General features: G+C 44.2%; 2 protein-coding genes across 2 annotated transcripts; both read right to left on the bottom strand.

The window, feature by feature from the left end:
* Nucleotides 1-905: 905 nt before the first annotated feature.
* Nucleotides 906-7,187, bottom strand: LYSMD3 (LysM domain containing 3). Its single transcript, XM_079331432.1, has 2 exons — nucleotides 6,694-7,187; nucleotides 906-4,744 (listed from the first exon to the last, which is right to left on the bottom strand). Exons 1-2 carry the CDS (start codon nucleotides 6,952-6,954, stop codon nucleotides 4,136-4,138), a joined length of 870 nt encoding a protein of 289 aa, XP_079187558.1. The 5' UTR covers nucleotides 6,955-7,187; the 3' UTR covers nucleotides 906-4,135.
* Nucleotides 7,188-7,571: 384 nt separating this feature from the next.
* On the bottom strand, nucleotides 7,572-13,507 carry LOC306814888 (serine/threonine-protein kinase PAK 3-like; the record flags this gene model as incomplete). Its single annotated transcript, XM_079331382.1, has 8 exons — nucleotides 13,252-13,507; nucleotides 12,773-12,938; nucleotides 12,409-12,472; nucleotides 11,696-11,744; nucleotides 10,821-10,933; nucleotides 10,058-10,175; nucleotides 8,587-8,690; nucleotides 7,572-7,647 (listed from the first exon to the last, which is right to left on the bottom strand). The coding sequence occupies exons 1-8, from the start codon at nucleotides 13,369-13,371 to the stop codon at nucleotides 7,572-7,574; spliced, it is 810 nt and encodes a 269-aa protein (XP_079187508.1). The 5' UTR covers nucleotides 13,372-13,507.
* Between the last annotated feature and the right edge of the window lie 6,031 nt (nucleotides 13,508-19,538).

Here is a 19,538-nt window from a genome sequence, read left to right as displayed (position 1 = left end):
AAGGAATGCAAAGAGATGGCATTTGTCAAAGATGGAACTATAAAATTAACACTAGAAAAGAATTACTGTATGAATAACAATTTGTTGACAAGTTGTGGCTTGCCTGAACAAGTACAGTATCTTATTCTGTAGCAGACAGCAATTCTTGAGGACCATTTACTTTCTCCATTCATCATTCTGCTAATGGACAACTGCCTTCCTGCTGCACTGCTGAGAAATATTACTCTGGTAAAAATCAGATCTTTTTGATCTTTTATGAAGTAAACTGTAGTGACCTCTGTCCTCCAAAAGCAATTGCAAAGTCTTAGGCTGGACCCTCCAGGACTAGTTTAGCTATGGCAAATGAGGCCATCAATTAGGAACAAGTTCTGCAAGTACATAGATCAGTGCAAAAGCACTTCTGAAAAGCAGTGAGATTGTGCTCTTCCAGAGGCATAGTGCTTGCACCTCTTTTTAGAAGCTGATTTTCCGATTGCTAAGAATTTACTGCAAGACTATAATGCCAATAAAACCTACAACTATTATTTGGCTTTCATCAAACTTCAATTTTGGACAGGTATATATTAAAATTCTAATTGATAGCACAGAAGAAGAATATTGCTTTCAGTGTCATCTCACCATCTTAAAAACTTCACTGACTCCTCCCTTAGTTGTTCATACCTATTTCTGAGAAGTAATAAGTTCTCTGAAATTTATGCAGAAAAGGACAAAGTTTACAAGGCATGAACAGAAAAAAACCACAAAGGCTGAAGTTATGGTATGCTAGATATGAATGCTACATGCAGCTACTGCCAACAAAGTATTTGCTGGCCAAAGATTTTTATTGTAGGTCATAGTGGCCTGCTGTAATAAAACATGCAAACTACTTCTTAGAACTAAAAATATATTAGATGTACCATTTTCACTGCAGTCTAAAATAAAATCTTTATTTTACATATATTACTTATATTCTTCTAAAAGCAGAAGAGCAAAAGCATTTAAAATAAGACTTGCATCCTCAGAAAATTTTCACAAAGTTGTATTTTCAGCCCTTAGAAAAGTTACAAAGATTATTGTGAGAACTTACTCCAAAGTATACTAGACTTAAAACACTTCATTTTATATGATCCAACAGTGTAATATGCATTTAAGTTTAGAACCTTTTTTCTGAACAGCATGTTGTAATTAATCCAAAAGGCGATTTCAAGTATTCCATTTTTGTGGGGGTTTTGGCTCCTTTTTGTTTGCTTTTTGGGTTTCTTTTGTTTACTTGTCTTTTGGTTTGTTTGTTTAAGAAGTCAGTTTCTAAAGTACTAACTTCACAGATTTTAACTTGAATCAGATTTAAGTTCCTCACAGAGCAGTTACCTTGTTTATTCAGGGTTGACACGTAATGATGAACTACCAGTTGTGCTGTACTTTGGAAAAAAGCTGTAAAGATTCCCACATTCTGCAGAAAGTCAAGTCAGCTGGTGGTTGTAAATTATGAGGATTAGGAGTCCTACAGTCTTGAAGAGAGATCTACTGTATTTTCTGATTAAGTTAACTCTAATTAAAAATGCATTGTATGAAATATGTTATGTAATACATATGTAAAAACAGGCTCTTGGTTAGAATGGAGTATGGTCCAATAAAATAGCTTTTAGTGTTTTTCCAAAGAGTGCTTATCCTAAAGTAAATCAAGGCATATCACCCTTAATTTAGTGCCAGTAAGCCACAGGTCTTCAACACTGTAAAAGTCTGGGACACACTAGAGGACTCTTCAGCTCCACTGCCACAGAGCTCTGCATCCATACATCAAGAGGTCAGACGCCTCCTGACCTAGTCAAACCACAACCACAGTTAAATTCGCTTCTGCACCACAGCAATTTGGTACCCACCAGTTCAGGTATGTGCTGTAAATTAGGCTTATGCTATCATCACCATAGCTAATTTAAAGTTCTTTGATGAATCTGTAAGAAATGGGAGGATAAAGTGTTACAACTGGTTGAGTTTCAGCAACAGAATGATGGGAGAAGAAGCAAAGCAATAAAAAAGCTTGCAGAAAAAAAAAAGATGCATTCTATACCAGGTTTCATGCTATACAGAAAACATTTGCTTTTATGTGCCAAAGCTTTCTTGTCTGAGTGAGTCACCTTTCAAAGTTTTAACTGAGAACTGTTATCACTTTCGCCATCATAAATTATTTTGTGAAGCATTTTTTCATATAGCATTAGAACTGCAACCTCAGTGTTTCTGTTCTGGCATATTCTCTTACTGAAAAGAACAACTACTTGAAAAGATCTTTGAAAACAAGAGTTATGCAAGGCGTCACATTCATGATGTTTGTAACCTCTTTTCTAGTGCAGAGACTATGAGTAGGCTCACTATCTCCACAGATACTCCTTTAATCAAAAGGTTCAACAGTCACAGATCATAGTTCAGGCAACTATGATTATGTACTAACTGTACACTGTACACCATTTCCCTTCAAGCTTTGGCCTGCCTCAATTTCAACATAATGCAAGTTAGTCTATTATTGTTCATACACTTGGCATGCCAGTGAAGACTATCTGCCCCACTTCTTGGGGCAAGAGGTGCACCAAGAATAGATTGTGCCTAAGACTCGACTCTCAGAATCTGACCAAGCGTTTTGGAATACCTCAACAGGTAGAACACATTCACTTTACCTGCCCTTTTATACTGTATATACTTAGTCAAGTCACTCATAGGAAAGTCAACAATAGTAGTTTAAAAGATGCTGACTGTTTTTCCACTTGTCTCTTTTTAAGCTGTAATCAAGTTTGTTATCTCAGATTTTGGTAATAAATACTATTTTGAACAGGGAATGGAATTCTTGGTCCACAAGTCAGATATAACAAAAAAATTAAAGGCACCATCTCAGTTTTTATTTAAAAGTATTCTGAGTACACAAGTACCTCCTTTCTATATGAAGACTCCAGAGGTATAGAGGTTTTATTTATGTTTTTTATCTTGTAGCATTTTCAGATGGGGAAGAAAAAGAGGGGAAAACCAAGGTTGATCATGAAACTCCAAAAGAAACATTCAAGAGCAGAGTGGTTAATGAACACCCTAATATGCAAAGAACAAGTCTGAAGCTGCAAGTTTGTCCACTCTGTTGCAATTTGCTAGCAGGCATCAAATATAATTTGAAGTTTTCTAGGACATTTCAGGAAAAAGTTAAGTGTTTGAGGTTCATGGGCACAAGACCAATATTAATATGCTCAGTACCCACATGACTGCTGTCTGAAGAATCAGTTGGTCCTAAACTGATATTAACTGGAGGGGGAAAAAAAAAATCTATCAGCAGAAAATAAGGACTACTGGGACAGTTACAGCAAGGTGCCACATTTCTGCATTTCTTTCATTCTACGTGCAGGTGACCAGATGAGAATGCAGTCCAGTCAGTTTTCAGCAGGATACCAAGGAAGAATGTGAAGTTTCAGGAAGACTCGTAACTGGACTGTTGAGGCACAGAGTCATACAGAGAAAACAAATTACCCTAGTGCCAATACTGAGAAGTACTAAAGAATGGGTTGACCATAGGCACAAGATTTCAAGATTCCAGTTAAGTATTTGCTACTGCCTCTGTAATAGTCAGTTGTAAAAAGAAGTTCATAGAGGCAAATAATTATGGAATGATTGAGTCTTTAAAAAATCTTACTCTATAAGAAAGATACAATTATGAGAACACTATTTTAACTTACAACTGCAAACCTGGTATTAAAATGTCAAGTCTACTACGAATTCTATAAATACTTTCAGATGTTTAAAAGTTAGCTATCCCCATATGCCCATTTCTGGGCTGTAAAACACACTCACAGTGAGACTCCTTGTGTGTTAATTTGAAATACAATTTTTCACCTCATCATTAATTAAGAAACATGCCTATCAAAATAGAAAAAAGTGCAAAGCTTCAGAGATGACTTCATACCTTAATTTACACCCCGATCTTGCAAACTGCCTGTCTCAGGCATATTCAAAGATTATGTGATCCCCAGAAATATCCTTGTAGTGGAATACTGCCCATAAAGGCAAGTCACACATCAGTACACTTTTCTCTGTGTTCCAAATGCATTCTGCATTCTGTGGATTCCCCTTTACCTAAGGTAATGTTATGTATCTACAAATAATAGGTGTCTAGGATCTTCCACTACTAATGCTGAAGGTCTCCTTGATTATCAACTTTCATGATATTTGTTGGATTTATTCCATTTTCTGTTTCTTTGTGATGCGATACTGCTGTGACAAACAAATGGGAAGATTCCATTGGAAAATGGTGACTGACATCTGCTTTCACTAGAACTTCATAATACAGGAGATAAAAAACTGGAGTTACTATGCCAATAATCAACATAATCACTACTGCTGTCCACCATCCTATACCCCAGTCTGCTCCATAGTAAGGATCCTTGCATTTTTTAGTTTTACCATCAGTTTCAAAACACATCTGTTGGGATGCTAAAGCAGAAACAACTTCATTCAGATTCTCTCTTTTTGTATCATTACACTTCACTATTTCTTCTATATCTCGATCGACTTCTTTTAGGAAGTTGCCAGCAGTCTCATTAGCAGAGAATTTATCACAAAGAGATGTTTCCTGTACTTCTGGGGAACACAGAGCAGGTCGAAGAGCTGGTCTTCCTTTTGGAGATTTGTGGGTTTCAGTCAACACACTGAACTTTTTCACTGGAATTTTGACAGACCTCAGGGCAAAAAAATCCTGATCGTTGATAAGATTGTTAACTCTCTTGATATCTGCAACCTAAAAATGAAAAAAAGCAGCTGAAACATCATACTTCATTGAACCAAAACTCTCTTAATAGTACTACAACCTTAAGAAATGTAAGTCTTTTGTAAGCAAACAAAGGCAAGACCTTTGTTTTTGCTCTACCCAAGTCAGTTCTCCTTTTCCATATTCTTGCTCAAAACAAATATCATTTTGCTCAAATTAAGTTCAGATTTTAAGTTAAAGTCTAAGGCAAGGCCTTTGGTTTTTATTACCATTACATTTTTTTCAACTCATACCTATACACACAATATGAAGTCAGAAGAGGTCAAAGACCAAATCTGAACAACTTTACAGAAAGAAGGAAATTATGATTCGAACCTCCCTCACTTCAGATAGGAAGGCTGAAAGTCACTTCACATAGATATAGTTACTTGTATGTATGTTAGCTATCAGTTGGCAACTATATTAATTACACTTCACCTCACTTTAAGTGTTCAAATTACGTAAATTTCGCTTAATTTCTACTTCAGTGAAAAACTTCTGAGTTAGGAGTTATTAGATGGTATGACTTTGCAATTATTCTAGCCACAGGTGTGTTATTTTGCTGCTCCTGGGGGCTAAGGCAGAAAACAAGTGTAACTTATAAACTGTCATTACTACCTTAAACTGTCATAAACTAAGTCAAGTCAGCTCTTCCCTTTCCCTACCCTTGCTCAAAATTAATCTCATTTTGCTTGCAGTAAGTTCAGATTTTAAGTCCAATGAGTGAAACACTCTGCAGGGATTTAAGTACCCTGGTAAAATCATTGCCTTTTTAGATGGTAACTCGCTCACTACAGAAAGAACAACCACAAACATCACCATAGTGAAGTACTTCCAAATTAGTGCTTTTCTGTAACCTGCAAAGCACAGGCATTGTGCTCATTTGAAGGTGCACTGCATCCAAGTTCACACAAACCTTTTTCATGTCAAGAAATCCTTACAGTCCCTATGGCACTGTATTTGCTATGCATATGATGCTGAATAAATTGGATAAAAGACTGCCAAATGCAGCAATTTATGATTCTACCACAATGCAACTTATACTTTCTGCCTCAAGCCCCGGGACTGCTCCTCCACATGCTCTTGAATTTGCAAGAGAGAGCACAATTTATTTATCCTTCCTTTCTTAGTGAGGCCTCACCTCATTAATCTGCTCAAAATATGCAATACCAGTAAGTTCTGAAGCCAAGACTTGGCTAATGAATTTAAGGTCTGTCATGATTAGGAAAATAGTTATGTCAAGACTTTAATACCTGAAGTCACAATATGAGGCCCCCAATTCTATTTCTGCCTGAAGAATTAGATGACAGCACATTATATACAGATTTTGAGCTTGACCTCATGGCACCTGTGCACTTAGCAGTCACATCAACACACACAGCTGATTTCCTGTTAAAACTGGAAACATCAACCAAGCACAATGTCATTGTCTTAATAGCACGGGCAGCCAAAACTGGGTAGGCAGGACATTTATCAGACTAATGTAAGAACTGAGCTAGAACTAAGTGAGCACGGTGAACGGTGCACGGGGGTGGAAAGTTACCAGAAGTACAGCACGCTTATGCTTAAAATGCTAGTGCAACTTAGCCGAATTCAAAAGAAAAATACGGAACGTTTTTTTCCCCCCTGCTTTGATGGAATTAGGGCTCCACACAAACCCTTTAGACAGTTCAGTAACACCTCCTCACGCAGCTCGACAGCGAGGATGGCACTAGTTGTGCCGACCTGTGACTGAAAGTAACACGTACTCTGAGTGTCAAAACCAAAACCGTGCACTTATTTCTCACACTTATATCAGTTTAAAAAGGGAAAGCCCACGGAACCGGAACCCCGCGCTGTAACACAAACACTCTGACGTCGTTTTCCAATTCTGAGAAACGCGGCGTTTCCCAGGCGCTGCCGCAGCGGGCAGCGGGCCGGGCCCGGTCCCGGGCACTCACCGAACAGCAGAACTGCAGCGCGATCGCGTTCAGCGTGTCCCCCTCACGGATGTCCTTCGTCAGCAGGACGATATCATCCAGCCTGTCCCTCGACGCGCTCCGCCGGACCTTCTCCCTGCCCCGCGGCCGCAGCTCCGACACCTCGCCCTCCTCCTCGGGCCCCTCGCTCTCCGCACTCACGAAGGGGTACAGGTGACCGCCGGCGAGCGGCTGCGCCACGGCGGGCGGCTGCGGGCCGACACCGGCGCCTCTGCCGGCCATGCTCCGCGGCTGGCCCTGTGGAACGGCCCGCAGGCGGCGAGCCCCACGCCGGCCCCTCCTCCTCCTCGCCCCCGCCCAGGTCCCTCCCGGCGCAGCAGCCGCGGGGAGGTGAGTGGCGCCGTGCCGTGCCCAGCCGGGCCGCGGCTCTAGTCGTCCCCGCTCCGCATGGCAGCCCCCGCGATGGCGGCCGCGCCGCCACGTCCGCAGCGCCGCCCCGCCCCTCCGGCCGCGCGCAGCCCCGGGGGCGGGGGCGGGGGCGGCGGGGGCGGCCCGGGGCTCGGCCGTGAGGGGCCGGCCCGCCGGGACAGCGAGTCCGGGCGCCGCCCGGCACCGGCGCTGCTCCGGGCCGCTCCGCCCGTGCCCCGTGCCGCTCCGCCCGGCGCAGGCAGCGCTGTGTTGGAGCCCCGAGCGCGGGGCTGGCCCTGCTGGGCCGGGGGAGCGCTTCACCCCCGCCTTCCCCTGGAGCTGCCGGTGTGCCGTTCCTCTCTCTGGAGAAACGGAGTCTACTCAGATACACGACGTTGCCATGTATTTGACTAAATGGGGTCATTTTAAGATCCTTTTTGCCTGGCGTTCGCAGCTTTCCACGTTCTGTGTCTCTCAGGCCCGCCTGGCTCTTACCGCCTTGCTGCACCCTCAGAAGCCACCAGGCCATCTTTATATCCCTTCATAGCTGTTCCCTCAGGATTAGTACTGAAGTCGTACAGAAATGTAGCCCTCACTGATAAAGGTTTTTAACAAGATAGCTATCACAAGTCAAACTTGTAGGTATTTTCACTTTCCTTCCGTGGTAGAATAATTTTTGTTCTAAAGCACTGTCAGCAGCTTTTGGGGCACTGAGGCAATAGCCGGATGGCATAGTCTAACTAGTAAATATAATATAGTGAGTCTTTCTCTTGACACAGCCTTAGAGGGAAGTTTTGGATTACAGCAGGAGCAAGAACATTATTCCTTTAAAAAACTGATAGCTCAAAGGCTAGGCTAAAGATGTTGTAAACAAATTGTTGAAGACACATATGTTTGCTGGTCTGGTTGCTAAGTAGATTAAATCTAATCTTAAGGTAATTTTAATTAGGGTTTTTTTTTTTTTCCCTTTTGTTTTTGAGCATTACTACACAATGTTTCCAGACTTCCTAAACAACCAAAGTGGTTAGAAATGTGTTTGATATTTTTAAAAGACAGTTTTTTTTAATGGTTTTACTTTTGAAAACTAGATTACTGAAGTGTGAAGACGTAAAAATAAGAGCTAACAATTCTTAAGCTCTATGAAGTGTCACATTCACACCTCCAAAAACTTAATTGAAGCCACATTTCCAGATATCATAAAACAAGCTGTGAAGATACATTGTGTTCTTTTCTATCAGCCTATTAGATATAGATAGATAGTCACTTCCCTTCTGATGAAACCAAAACTACAGCAGGTGCTAAGGTGCTGCAGGGACATTTTTAGAAAGAGACATTTGTTGGAAGTGGTGCCAGCTGATGGCAATGGGATTTTGTCCAGTGGCACACAGAACATGGAACAGATGAGAAAGACAGATCACTAAGTATTTGCACCTTACCCAGACAGAAGTTTGGCTCTGGCAAGGAACTTCTCGTTCCACCATTTCAATGCCCACAATTCCCACAGACCATATGTCCACTTTGGGACCATATGGCTGACCTGCCATGACCTCAGGTGCCATATATCCACAAGTGCCAGCCACTGAGCTCCGTCTGCTCTGCTCAGGGGTGAGCTGAGCAAAGAGGCCAAATCAGCTGTGGAGAAAACAACACACCATGAAAGCCAGCTCAAACTGGGATTTACGCAAAAGAATTCCCCACTCTATGTCAATGAATGTGCTGTTGATGAATCTCCTGGAGAACTGTTCATGCTCAATTTCCTTGGGGCTTTAGCCAAGGAAGGAGGGAGTTGACCACTTCCAAAAAACCCAGGATTTAAATGCTGCTCACAGCAGGGCCTTTACTCCCCTGAAGGTTGAGATTGGATCTCCCTCTCTCTGGAAGGGACACACACAGACCAACACCACTCTTGACTGCTTGTGGCTCTTCATCATACCTCTGTGCACATTCCAACTGCACCTCCAGCTCAAAGCAGGTGCCCCTACACTCCCACCAGCACCATTTCTGGGGAGCTGGCCTTCACTCAAAGCAACCCCACACCCCACATGCCTGGAACACTGCCCTGACCAAGAATGTACTGACCCAGCTTGACAGAGCCATCGGTTCTGAGAAGGATGTTGCAGCTCTTCACATTCCGATGGATCACGTGGTTTACGTGAAGAAAATCCAGTCCTTGCAGGCATTGGGAAGGAAAACAGAAACAGGAGGGCAAAAAATAGTGATGTGAGTTCATCTCACAGGAAAGGAAACAACTCTAAATGATTCCCTTTCCAAGGGAATGAGGAGTAATGGCAGAACACAGAGACACTGACAGGAAGAGCTGGCTGCTCCAACACCAGCAGAGCAGGATCTTTCTAGGGAAAGGCAAGTCAGCTTCTGAAAGAGTAACAGCAACTGCTGTTGTAGACTGTCCCCAAACCAGGCAGAATGACTGCTGGTGCATGCAGAGGACAAATGAAGGTTTGTCAAGAAAGAAAACATCCGTCCCTTTAGTGTGGATTACTTTAGGGTGGCTGCATGACAAGGGTTTTATTGTTGGCCTCAGCACAGACATGAAAGCATCACATCAGTCACCTTTCAGAAGCAAACATTGTTTTGGGTGCACTATTATCCTTCTTGAGACTTGTGAGAAATGAGTCTCTCTTTTTTCTTTGCTATTCATTTCAAGTCTTGCCACCAGCACCTTTGCTTTTACAGGCAAGGAATGCAGTACAGACAGGCTCGAGGTAAACATTTAAAGAGGCAGGATGGAGAACAGCAAATGCAAACACAAGAGACAGAATGAATATACAATAGCAGGAGATCAGAGTGCAGGAATAGAGTAGAGTGAGTTCTGGGGCACTGGCAGACAATTCACATGAGATGCTTTTACTTTCCCATAGCATATCAGCAGCACAGAAACAAAGCTTGGCACATGAAATCTCTCCAGTTCTGAGCCCCAGTTTCCCAAGCCCTCGGAAGCACAGGTGGGATCCCTGACCTGCCGACTGACAGCTGCAATCTCTCCTTCAGACAGGAAGGTCTTTCTGATGAGATCGCTCAGAGTGCCTCCATCCATGTACTCCATAACCAGCCAGAGTTCCTCATCCAGAAGGTAGCTGAAAGAAGGAAGCAAAAATGTGGATATGAATGTGCGTGGCTACATTGCTGTTTGAAAAAAACAAGGGTTGATTCTTGTTTCTGGGTCACTTTCTGACAAGGACAGATTAAAAGGAATAGACGTTTCCTCTAGGCTGTGCATTGTTTTCAGTGTCTGCAGTCCCAAGGAGAAAGGTACAGCTGTAAAAAAGACATGTGTTAGATGGCAGCAAGTGAAAATGCAGTTTAGTAACAGATAAACAACCTATCATACTGTGTGTTTCTGGAAAAAGAGCACCTAGTATTCCTGGCATGCACAGCAATGGAAAAGAGGAGACACAAGGGAAAGTCTTGTTAGTTTATCCCCATGTAGGAAGACACTTGAAATAAATCAAGCCCCAAAACAATGAGGTGGAAGTGAACTTAGAGGCCATTGATTTATTAAGATACGGTTGATCCAGGTTTTTGAACAATTTTGAAACTACATGTGCCAGGGAAGACTCATGCAGACAAGTTGCACTCTCTTCCCGTCCACTGAGGATGAACAGAACAATATTAATTTACTAATAATTACCAGCTCTATTCTCTGCCAGTAACCAAAGTGGGTTTTTACCCTGCGTGTTTGCAGTTTGTAAACAAAGTCATGGGACACAAGCACAACTCACCAGTCTAAACAGCTGATCACGCTGGGATTCCTACACTTCTTCATGACTATGAGCCCATTGAATTTTAGTTCCTTCTTTCTCACTCCATGGAGATTTATTTTCTTTATGGCCACCTAAAATGGCATTGAAAATCAGAAACTTGAGAAGTTGGTGGCATGAGACCACAGCACACATGACGTGAGTGATTTTGCAATGACACAGCTCAGCTGAGCCAAAGTGCCTTGTGAAGACATTGCAGTAATTAGGAACTGACATTTCAACAACCCATTTCTCTGCTCCCTTGGAGGCCAGTTTAAGAACATGTGGCCACTGATATTTTGCATTATCCACTTGGTAATAAAGATGTCTTAACTATAACCCACAAATCTCTGACCACATTCTCTGCTGCTCTGTCTGGGATTCAGAAGTAATCCCTGCCTTGGGACTCTGTGGATACATCCTGGGCTACAAGCAGGGCTTAGGGCTTTTAGGCATGCCTTGCAGATCTCTCTCTATGTGCAGTTCCCAAGGGTAGCACTGCAGGTGGCTAAGGAACTACCAGGAACATTCAGATGTATTTGCTGGCAGCAGAAAATGAGAACACAGCTCTGAAGCTGTAGCCCCAAAGAGCAGTGAGATGCTCTAAGCCACACCTTTGTTTCAGCAAGTGAGAGCGAGCGAGCGCGTCCTTCTCTCAAAGGATCCGCTGCCCTCCTCGCCTTCCTTCTGGCAGCTGAGAAGGACAAGGACTGTCCCAAGTGCAATTTGCAGGCTGGCACCAGTCTGTGCTTCTTGTGCCTTTACTGCAGAGCTCTACCCAAAGCTCCAGCCACAGCTCACACCAGAGGGGAAAGCCCTCAAGAGCTGCAGAGTCTGCGGGGGCTGTTGACATTTACCTCTCTGCCTGCTGCCTTGTCGATGGCCCTACAAACCTCTCCAAAAGTCCTAGAAACAAAACAAAGCAAAGAACGGAGAAGCCAATTAGAATTTGGAGCGAAAGCTAGCCCAGACATGAGATCTCTCCTATAAGTGCCTAAAACCTGCAGGATGCAGGAGGGTCTGCCAGTGCATGGACACTGGGCCTGTTCCTGGAGTGTTGCGGTTTACTGCCTCAGCTCAAAACCAGAGCTCATTCTTTGATCTCAGGCTTCAGTTTCTACACTGTGCGGTTCTTTCCTGACCATGGACTATTTCCTTCAACAAACTCTTGGAAAGAAATGTTCCTGAGAGCAGTTATCTCACAGATATCACATCAAGTAGGTTGCTCTTTCAGGCAAGCAAGATCCTCCTCCTTTCATTAGCATGGTTGTAGAATTTGGAGCTATTCCAAAATGCTACGGAAATTAACACAGAGCTGTCCCACACTTGAGAGACAAGGAGATCTTCCAGGTCCTGTTCCTTGCTGCAGGTAAGACCTTGGAGGCATGGAGATGTCTTTGACAATGCTTTCTGACCACATTCACAAATTCTGACCAGTACTGAGAACTGGGACAATCTGTCCCCACTGTCTGAATATGTCTGCAGTTTGCCTGACTTCACACTTGATAGACATTCTACCAGCAAATCCCCTGGCCCATGGTTGTGTAGAAGTAACTGTGGCTGGACTCACCCGCTGCCAATATTTTCCAGTTCAGTGTATTTTGTGACAGGATTTTCCATGTTCACTATTTTCCCTGAGGGAAAGCAAATGCAAGATGCTGACTTTATAGCAGAAATCTCAAGTTTCCAGAAGATAAATAATGCAGTCTCACTGTGTGGGTCTCTAAACTGTTTGTGGTTGGCTGAGTAACAACAACAACAACAACCAGACAGACAGCTCTGCAGCACAGATGGTCAGCACAGAGAGTGATTTTCTCCTCTGGGGAGTCCTAAATGTCCCTGTGACACCAAACTGAGGAGGAACATTTGGTACAGCTCTGCTGACACATGCACACAACACCCTGTCCCTCAGACAAGAGATACACAAGACCTACTCAGCAGCTGCAAGTACTTCTCCTCAGTGTCCTGTTGCTGAGCAGCAGCTGGGTCAGTGCTGGAGATGAACAAACTGCCCAGGCTCCTCTTCTCAGGCTGGGGAGCAAAGGCTCCTTTAGACAATGCTGCTGCTGCAGCAGGTTCAGGAACAGAGCCTGTGCAGATCTGAGACAAGCAATGAGTTTTGTGTCAGAAAGGTGGCTGGCAGAGATTACTTTGAGATCTCTTTTCAAATGCAAGCCCTTAGGAAGATGTTGTCAGCCACATGCAGAGTTCTTAAAATGAATTATTTGGATGTCCACTTCTCCAACTGAATGGGTCAAAACCAAAGGCTGGTTTTACTGGAGTTCACGGCCAGATTCATGTTCCATTTTCATGGGTTTTCTGAAGGATGACTGCCACAATGACCATTCCACTTTTTCCCAAGGATTCCTTTCCCCATCTAAGTGCTGCAGACACACTTGTTCAAATGTTCTACCTTCTCCCACTGAGTTCTCTTCTCCTGCACCATCTTCAGGACGTGCCCAACCTGCAGCATCTCCAGTAGGCATAACTCCTGTGTCTCACACAGACAATGGGGCTCGTTGTTTCCAGTCATTTGTAGGAAATCTTCACAGGCTGGCAGGTGAGATGTTAACACTTCCACCTCGAGTCAAACAGAACAAAGCAGTCAGAGACTACAGCTTGTCCCTGTCAGCCAAGAGTCATTGACTGTGAGGAAAGGGAGAGAACAGATTTACTAGGGATATGACATGCTTGGAGTAACACTACAATGTGCTTTGTGGAAAATAAACACATTAGAATGTTCTCTTAGAGTTCATTTATAAAAAAAAGATCTATTTTTTCCCATTTGAAAATACATAGTAGTCGTCCCCTTGGAGCCATACCAGCACTACAAGGATGACTTCAATGCAGAGTATGAGGAATAGAGGAATTTACATTCTCAGATTGACAAGACCAAGAAGAATTTCAGACCATTTAATGAACAGTGGAAGTCTCTGATTCCAGGCTCAGAAGCCTATCACATAAAGAAGGATAAAACTGTGAAGGCTGTGCCTCATCACAGCAGAGTTTTGGACTCCCTGGAGCTGCTCAGTGAGACAAAGGGAAACTGCAGAATTGGCATATATGCTCAGACACTGCTTGGGCTGGATCTGATTTTTGCAACACTCTGCCCAAAAAACCCAGTTTGAGGGGTCTGTGAACAAACACTAAGGTGAGGTGTGTCCCAAGCAGAGTCCTGGAGCATGTGCTCCTTCTATTCCCTATTGAGAGGCTAAATTGCAGATCTTGGATGATGCTGGGTGTTGGGAACTTGTATTTGCAAACCTCCAGGAGAGTGGTGGCTCACAAACAAGAAAATCTCTGGAGTGAAACTGAGGATATTTTTAGTGTTTTACCTAGGTTTGCATTTTATAGTGATAATGAAATATTCTTCATGATTTTTTCTTGAAGATGCTGCTTCATCAAATCCTAGCAGATTTTCAGCAGTTACAACAGGTATGTGTGACACCAGACCTGCAGGGCCGTGGGTACTGCTGAGTCTGGCCCAAGGGTTTTTTAATGCAAAGGACACCAGAATCTAAACTCTGCAGAAAGGTTTGCATGGCCTGATTTTCTTTTGAAATGAAGGACAGGTGCCAGTGACTCACAAAAAGCTGTCCAATATTCAGAGATGAATATCTGAATTTGACAAGCAGTAAGTGGAGTCCTGGAACCACACATGTGCTTTAGCCTGATGAAATCTCTGAACATGTGTTTTTTATTTCAAATTTTGAGATTAGTTTTTTAAGATTACTTAAGTTAGTATTTACAATAGGTTATTTATTTGCACTGAGAAGTTGATTGTTTCTTTAAAATGTAGGATTAGTTCAAAGAAGATTAGTAAGTGTAAGGAGTTGAAAGAAGTTACTTTTGACCTTGAACAATACAGAAATTTCACTGTTGCTAAGTCCTTCTCTCCCTGTGGTTTATACAGCATGTGGAGTGGCTGTTCTGGTCAATTCTTTTCTTCAAGCCTTAGGTTTGTCCATTGGAATAAACTTTTTCAGCAGATGGTGGAAGCCCAGTACCTCTACTATGAAATTGTGCATATTTTAAGAAAATATTGTGGCAAACTGAAAATCTTATGATAAGTAGAGGGATGTCTTCTGAACTTTCTTATTAATTTAAATGCTTTGCCTTTTGCTGTCAAAGGTGCAGAAGTTTGGACAACCCCATCCCCAAATCACCTTGTTTTGGAAGGTTACAGAGGAATGCATATGGGCTGCTCCAATATGTCAGCTGGAGCACCTCCAAGGACTGCCTGTAGACCTTGGTTTCACCTTGTCAGTTATCCAAGGCATATTGAGATATTTGTAAGAGTGTCATAAAACACATAGAGAAGTGTTGGAGGCAAGGTACTTCAGCAGATTTTAAAGAGAAATGGGTTGAATGTGTCCTTAAGGGAACTCTGGCAGTTTTGTATTTTTCTCCTAAATTATCTGCTCCAATCAGTCTTTCCAGACTGACATAGATGTTGATCCCTACACAGACCTATGAGACCATCTGTTGATGTCTAATCCACATACTAAGTTTCCTGCTGTTTATTTACTGAGCTGACAGAGTAGAGGTGTGGCCAGCAATGCCATAAGCTTTTTTAGGGAAGGATATGAAACTGATAGAGGGACGACAATATTTGGGAACATTCAAAGGGGCTGTGAATGCCCCTTTCTTCCTTGGAGTGTATTTTAGAACTCCTTCAGTTGTCTCCACACCAATGATGTTGACACCGTGTACTTGAAGAAATCCAGGAGCATTTTGTGATTGAACACCTGTAAAATTATCTAAACCTCCTTCCATCCTGGTGCCACTCAAAAAGAAGAGAAAGGAAGACTGTGATAATCATGTCAGGATGATTAACTGCCCAACCAGCTTTGAGAAGATTGTTGAAAAGGATTTTAGAGAAAGAATATAGCCTAGGATTGAAAAGAAATAAAGTTTATGAAACTTCAACTCATTTGGAAGATTCGCGTCCTTCTGACCCTGTGAGAAAGTTCAACATTTCCTTCTGAATTGTCAGTTGTTTCTTAATGCTGCCAAGTGACATTTCTGGTTGCTTTGCTGTACTTTCAAAGTGGGAAAGGCTCTTCTTCATTCATCCTCTCTAGAAAATACTGCATTTGGAGTATGGCCCAATGACCAGGTTTTGCCAAGCCATGGAGCTTCTTTCTGAGGCAGAAAGGGCACTGGCATTTGCAGGCAAAACCAAAGGAGTGGGGCAGCCCAAACACCCAGGGCAGGTGCAGGCCTTGAGTGGTGCCTGGGCAGAGGCAGGCTGGAAGGAGGCCCTTGGAGCTGCCAGAGGCAGCAGCCCGGCCCTGGGTGCCTCCTCCTGGCACCGGGCGAATCCTCTGCTCCCAGAGCCAAACTGGCAGCTGGCTGGTGCCCAGGGGAAGCGCAGCCGTGCTGGGCACAGCACACGCTGCTGGCATTGGCCACATGCAGGCTGCCCAGCAGCAGAGAAAGGCAAACAGCAGCCCAGGGCTGCTGGCCTGGCTCAGCATTGCTGCCCTTGTGCCGGCTGCCCTGTCCCTCCTGGCAAGGTCAGCAGCGTGTGCAGCACTCTGGGCACGGCGGGAGGGAGCCGGGCTGCTCCGCAGGCTCCAGCACAGGGCAGCTCCTTCAGGCACGGCACTGCTCCAGGGGACCCAGGCCAGCGGGAGGCACTGGCAGCTTGCCAGCTCACATCTGCAGCACACAGTGCCTCACACAGCTCTGGCAGGAAGCGCCTGCAATCCTGCACTTCTGCACTGAGCCACAGCACAGGTGTGAAATGCAGAGTGTTGTGCACAAATAGTCAGGGGCACCAGGCCAGCCTGCTGTGTGCTCTCTGGAGCACAGCAAGCACTGTGCAAGACAGCTCGGAGCTGCTGGGAGAGAGATTTAGAAATGAATCAACTCTTGGACAAAATTAAGTGGGGGCAAACTCATCAAAGCAAAAGAGAACCATTTGTTAGTACATATGTGTGTGTCCCTCCCCCAAAACCTGAACACACACACGGTCCAACAAAATGCTTCTTTTTATTGCCTTTCCTGGCTGGGGGTGATCCCTGTCCCCTTTCCCATTGGCTGCATACCAGGAAACTTACATTTTCTCTTGACCACCTACTTTTCTGCCTGTCCCCTCCCCTTTTATCCTAGTTTCTTTTTGGTCTGCAGTTCAGCTCACAGTAACAACCAGAAAATTAACTAGAACTAATCCACACCATAAATAAAACCACCTAGAACCCACAGTTTTAATTCTTTTTTTCGAATAACCATTTGGTTGCAGCAAAATATTACCTCATATCTCACAGAGGGAATCCAGGCTGAGCCTGAGGTTTGTGCTTAAGCAGTGAACTGATTTGGAAAGGAGCAGAAGGGATTCAGTAGGCAATTTGTGTTTTCATTTTTAATTTCTGAAGGAAAGACACAAAGTTGTTTCAGTCTGCAAAAGCATGTCCCCAGGTGCACTGACTAAATGCCTGTGTGCAATTCCCACAGAATGAAGGTGTTGAGAATATGTTTAACTGTAACAAATCACAAACTCCTTTAGCTTTAACAGACAGTGTTGAGCCCTCTTTTCCTACAGTGCAGTGATTAATGTGTGCAACTGGCTATGTTAGCTTTGAGAATAAAGAGCATGGCCCTTCTAAGAAGATAGCTGGAATGCATTGAAGGGGAAGAAAGTGGTTTGAGGAAGCTCTTGACCATCAGAGGAGAACTTGAGGAATGGGATGTTCCCCAAATGACCAGCAGAGACCCTCAAGAGACCCCTGCTCTCCTGTCAATAACTTCTGAGAAGTCATTGAAACATGTCAAGTAATTCAAGATAATGATGAGCCTGTGAATTTCAACAAAATAATGAGTGTGTTTTACTTCCATGATTACAAACTAGTAGGTGAGATTTCTGAGTGAGCACGTGTTAGAAAAGTGATTCCCCATTCACCCAGCACTGAAATAAAGTAACGCTTCCTTTCTCACACGGAGCTGGCAGTGGGCATCGGGCCCTGCTGGGTAACTGTCATTGTAGGCACTTCTATTGAAAGGTGAAAATTAAATCTTTTCCAGCCGTTCCCTCTGGTTTACCTTTTTGGGGGCCCAAAGCTCTGTGCCACAGGTGTCCTGGGTGTGTGCAGAGCAATGCAGCCCCCACAAAGCCCTCTGTTTTGCCACAGGTGGTGATACCCTGTCCCAGGTGTGCCGGGCTGTGGCAGCAGAAGGACCCGCAGCGCAGCGGGCGCCGTGCCCTGCCCGGCCGGGGCTCAGTGCACAGAGCACTGAATGAACTCCATCTGCACAGGAAATGCTTTTGGCCTTTTGGCAACAAACAAACAAGAAAACCCCAAAAACAAACAAACACCCCCCCAAAAAAAAAATAAAAAAACAAACCACAAAAAGAAGCATATTGAGACCCTGGAGTTTCTTCCTATTTTCACTTATTTTAATTGCTTTGACATCAAAATACTGCCAGCTGAAGTTACAAACAGGCTGGTGGATGTTTGTGTGCACAGACCAAAGGGGCCACACTGTGTCTGTCCCCCTGCTGTCTGTTCATGTCCATTTAAGCAGAGGGCTGAAAAGGGGATTCTGCCTGCCCCGAGCTGCTCCGGGGCCAGGGCTGGGCCAGCAGGGGCTGAGAGCTCACTGGGAGGGACAGGCTCAGCCCTGGGCACCATCTTGTGTGTGGTGCCTCAGCCCCGGCCACCATCTTGTGTGTGGTGCCTCAGCCCCGGCCACCATCTTGTGCCTCCACCAAGTCCAGCTCTGAAGGAAATGCTGTTATCCAGCAGGCAGGGCCAGCACCCAGACACCAATACCAGTTTAAGGAATAAGTGTCATTTACGGTACTGCAAAGCAGCAAAGAAATACAAAAGGATAAGGTAAGGAATGCACTGGATTATTACTGAAAGTTTGCCTGTAGAGATTAAGAAAGAAATATCACCAGTTACTGTAATATTTGACCATTTTCCTGACACACATGTCCCCTGGGGTGTCCCTGGCACTGCAAAGGATTGGAGAGGTACTCCCAGTTACTGGGAATTCCTATGTCATTTGCCCACCTGCAGGTGGGCCCACCAATGTTGCTGTAGTAACGCCCAGATTTTATACTGTTGAATAAACAAGCTACCATAACTTCTGGTTTCATCCTCCACTTGGCTAGGGCTCAGGGAGGAGCCAAGGGAATTTACTTTGACCATATAACTTTCAGCAAAATCAAATAGAGATATCTGATGAAGTGAATAGGCGCGGGCCGAGGCCTTTATTAAATACCAGCTTTTTTTATTAATGGGGGTCGTAGGGAGGACCGACGCCTGCTGCTGCTGCCTGTCCAACGCGGAAAGGAGGATCCCGTGCAGTTCCCAGGAAGGAACGGGAGTTCCAACCTCGCAGGCACATCCAGAACTCGCAGAGTGGTTCGTTGGTTTAGGGGGTTGCTACCGTTGGTTGCTGTTAAAGTAACTGTGAATAGATGGCTGTGGAGACAGAGATGGTTCGCAATGACTGATGACATGGCTCGTTGATTAGTATAGTCTAGAGGTTTGATTCTGGTTTTAGCTCACTGTTCTTGGGGGTTCTGCTCCGCAGGAACTTTCAGCAGAGATGGTGCTTGGGAGTCGCGACGAATTTACATACCAGGTGTTGCTATTTTGATGGACAGGCAGCAGCAGGGCCGGAAATGAGGTAGGAGAAAGGGTGGAAATAGGAAGTAACTGGGATAAGGGAACACTATAAACTGGGTTT

This window comes from Erithacus rubecula, assembly GCF_903797595.1.
Source record: "Erithacus rubecula genome assembly, contig: SUPER_Z_unloc_3, whole genome shotgun sequence".
In the NCBI taxonomy this organism is placed as follows: Eukaryota; Metazoa; Chordata; class Aves; order Passeriformes; family Muscicapidae; genus Erithacus; species Erithacus rubecula.
The sequence above is the reverse complement of the archived record's forward strand: the minus strand, read 5'-3'. Positions and strand labels throughout refer to the sequence as shown.

Excerpts from the sequence above, each read along its gene's own strand:
- LYSMD3 (XM_079331432.1), bottom strand. The coding sequence starts at position 6,954 with ATGGCCGGCAGAGGCGCCGGTGTCGGCCCGCAGCCGCCCGCCGTGGCG. Across the intron at positions 4,745-6,693 it reads CGCTGCAGTTCTGCTGTTCG|GTTGCAGATATCAAGAGAGT; the intron begins GTGAGTGCCCGG and ends TTTCATTTTTAG.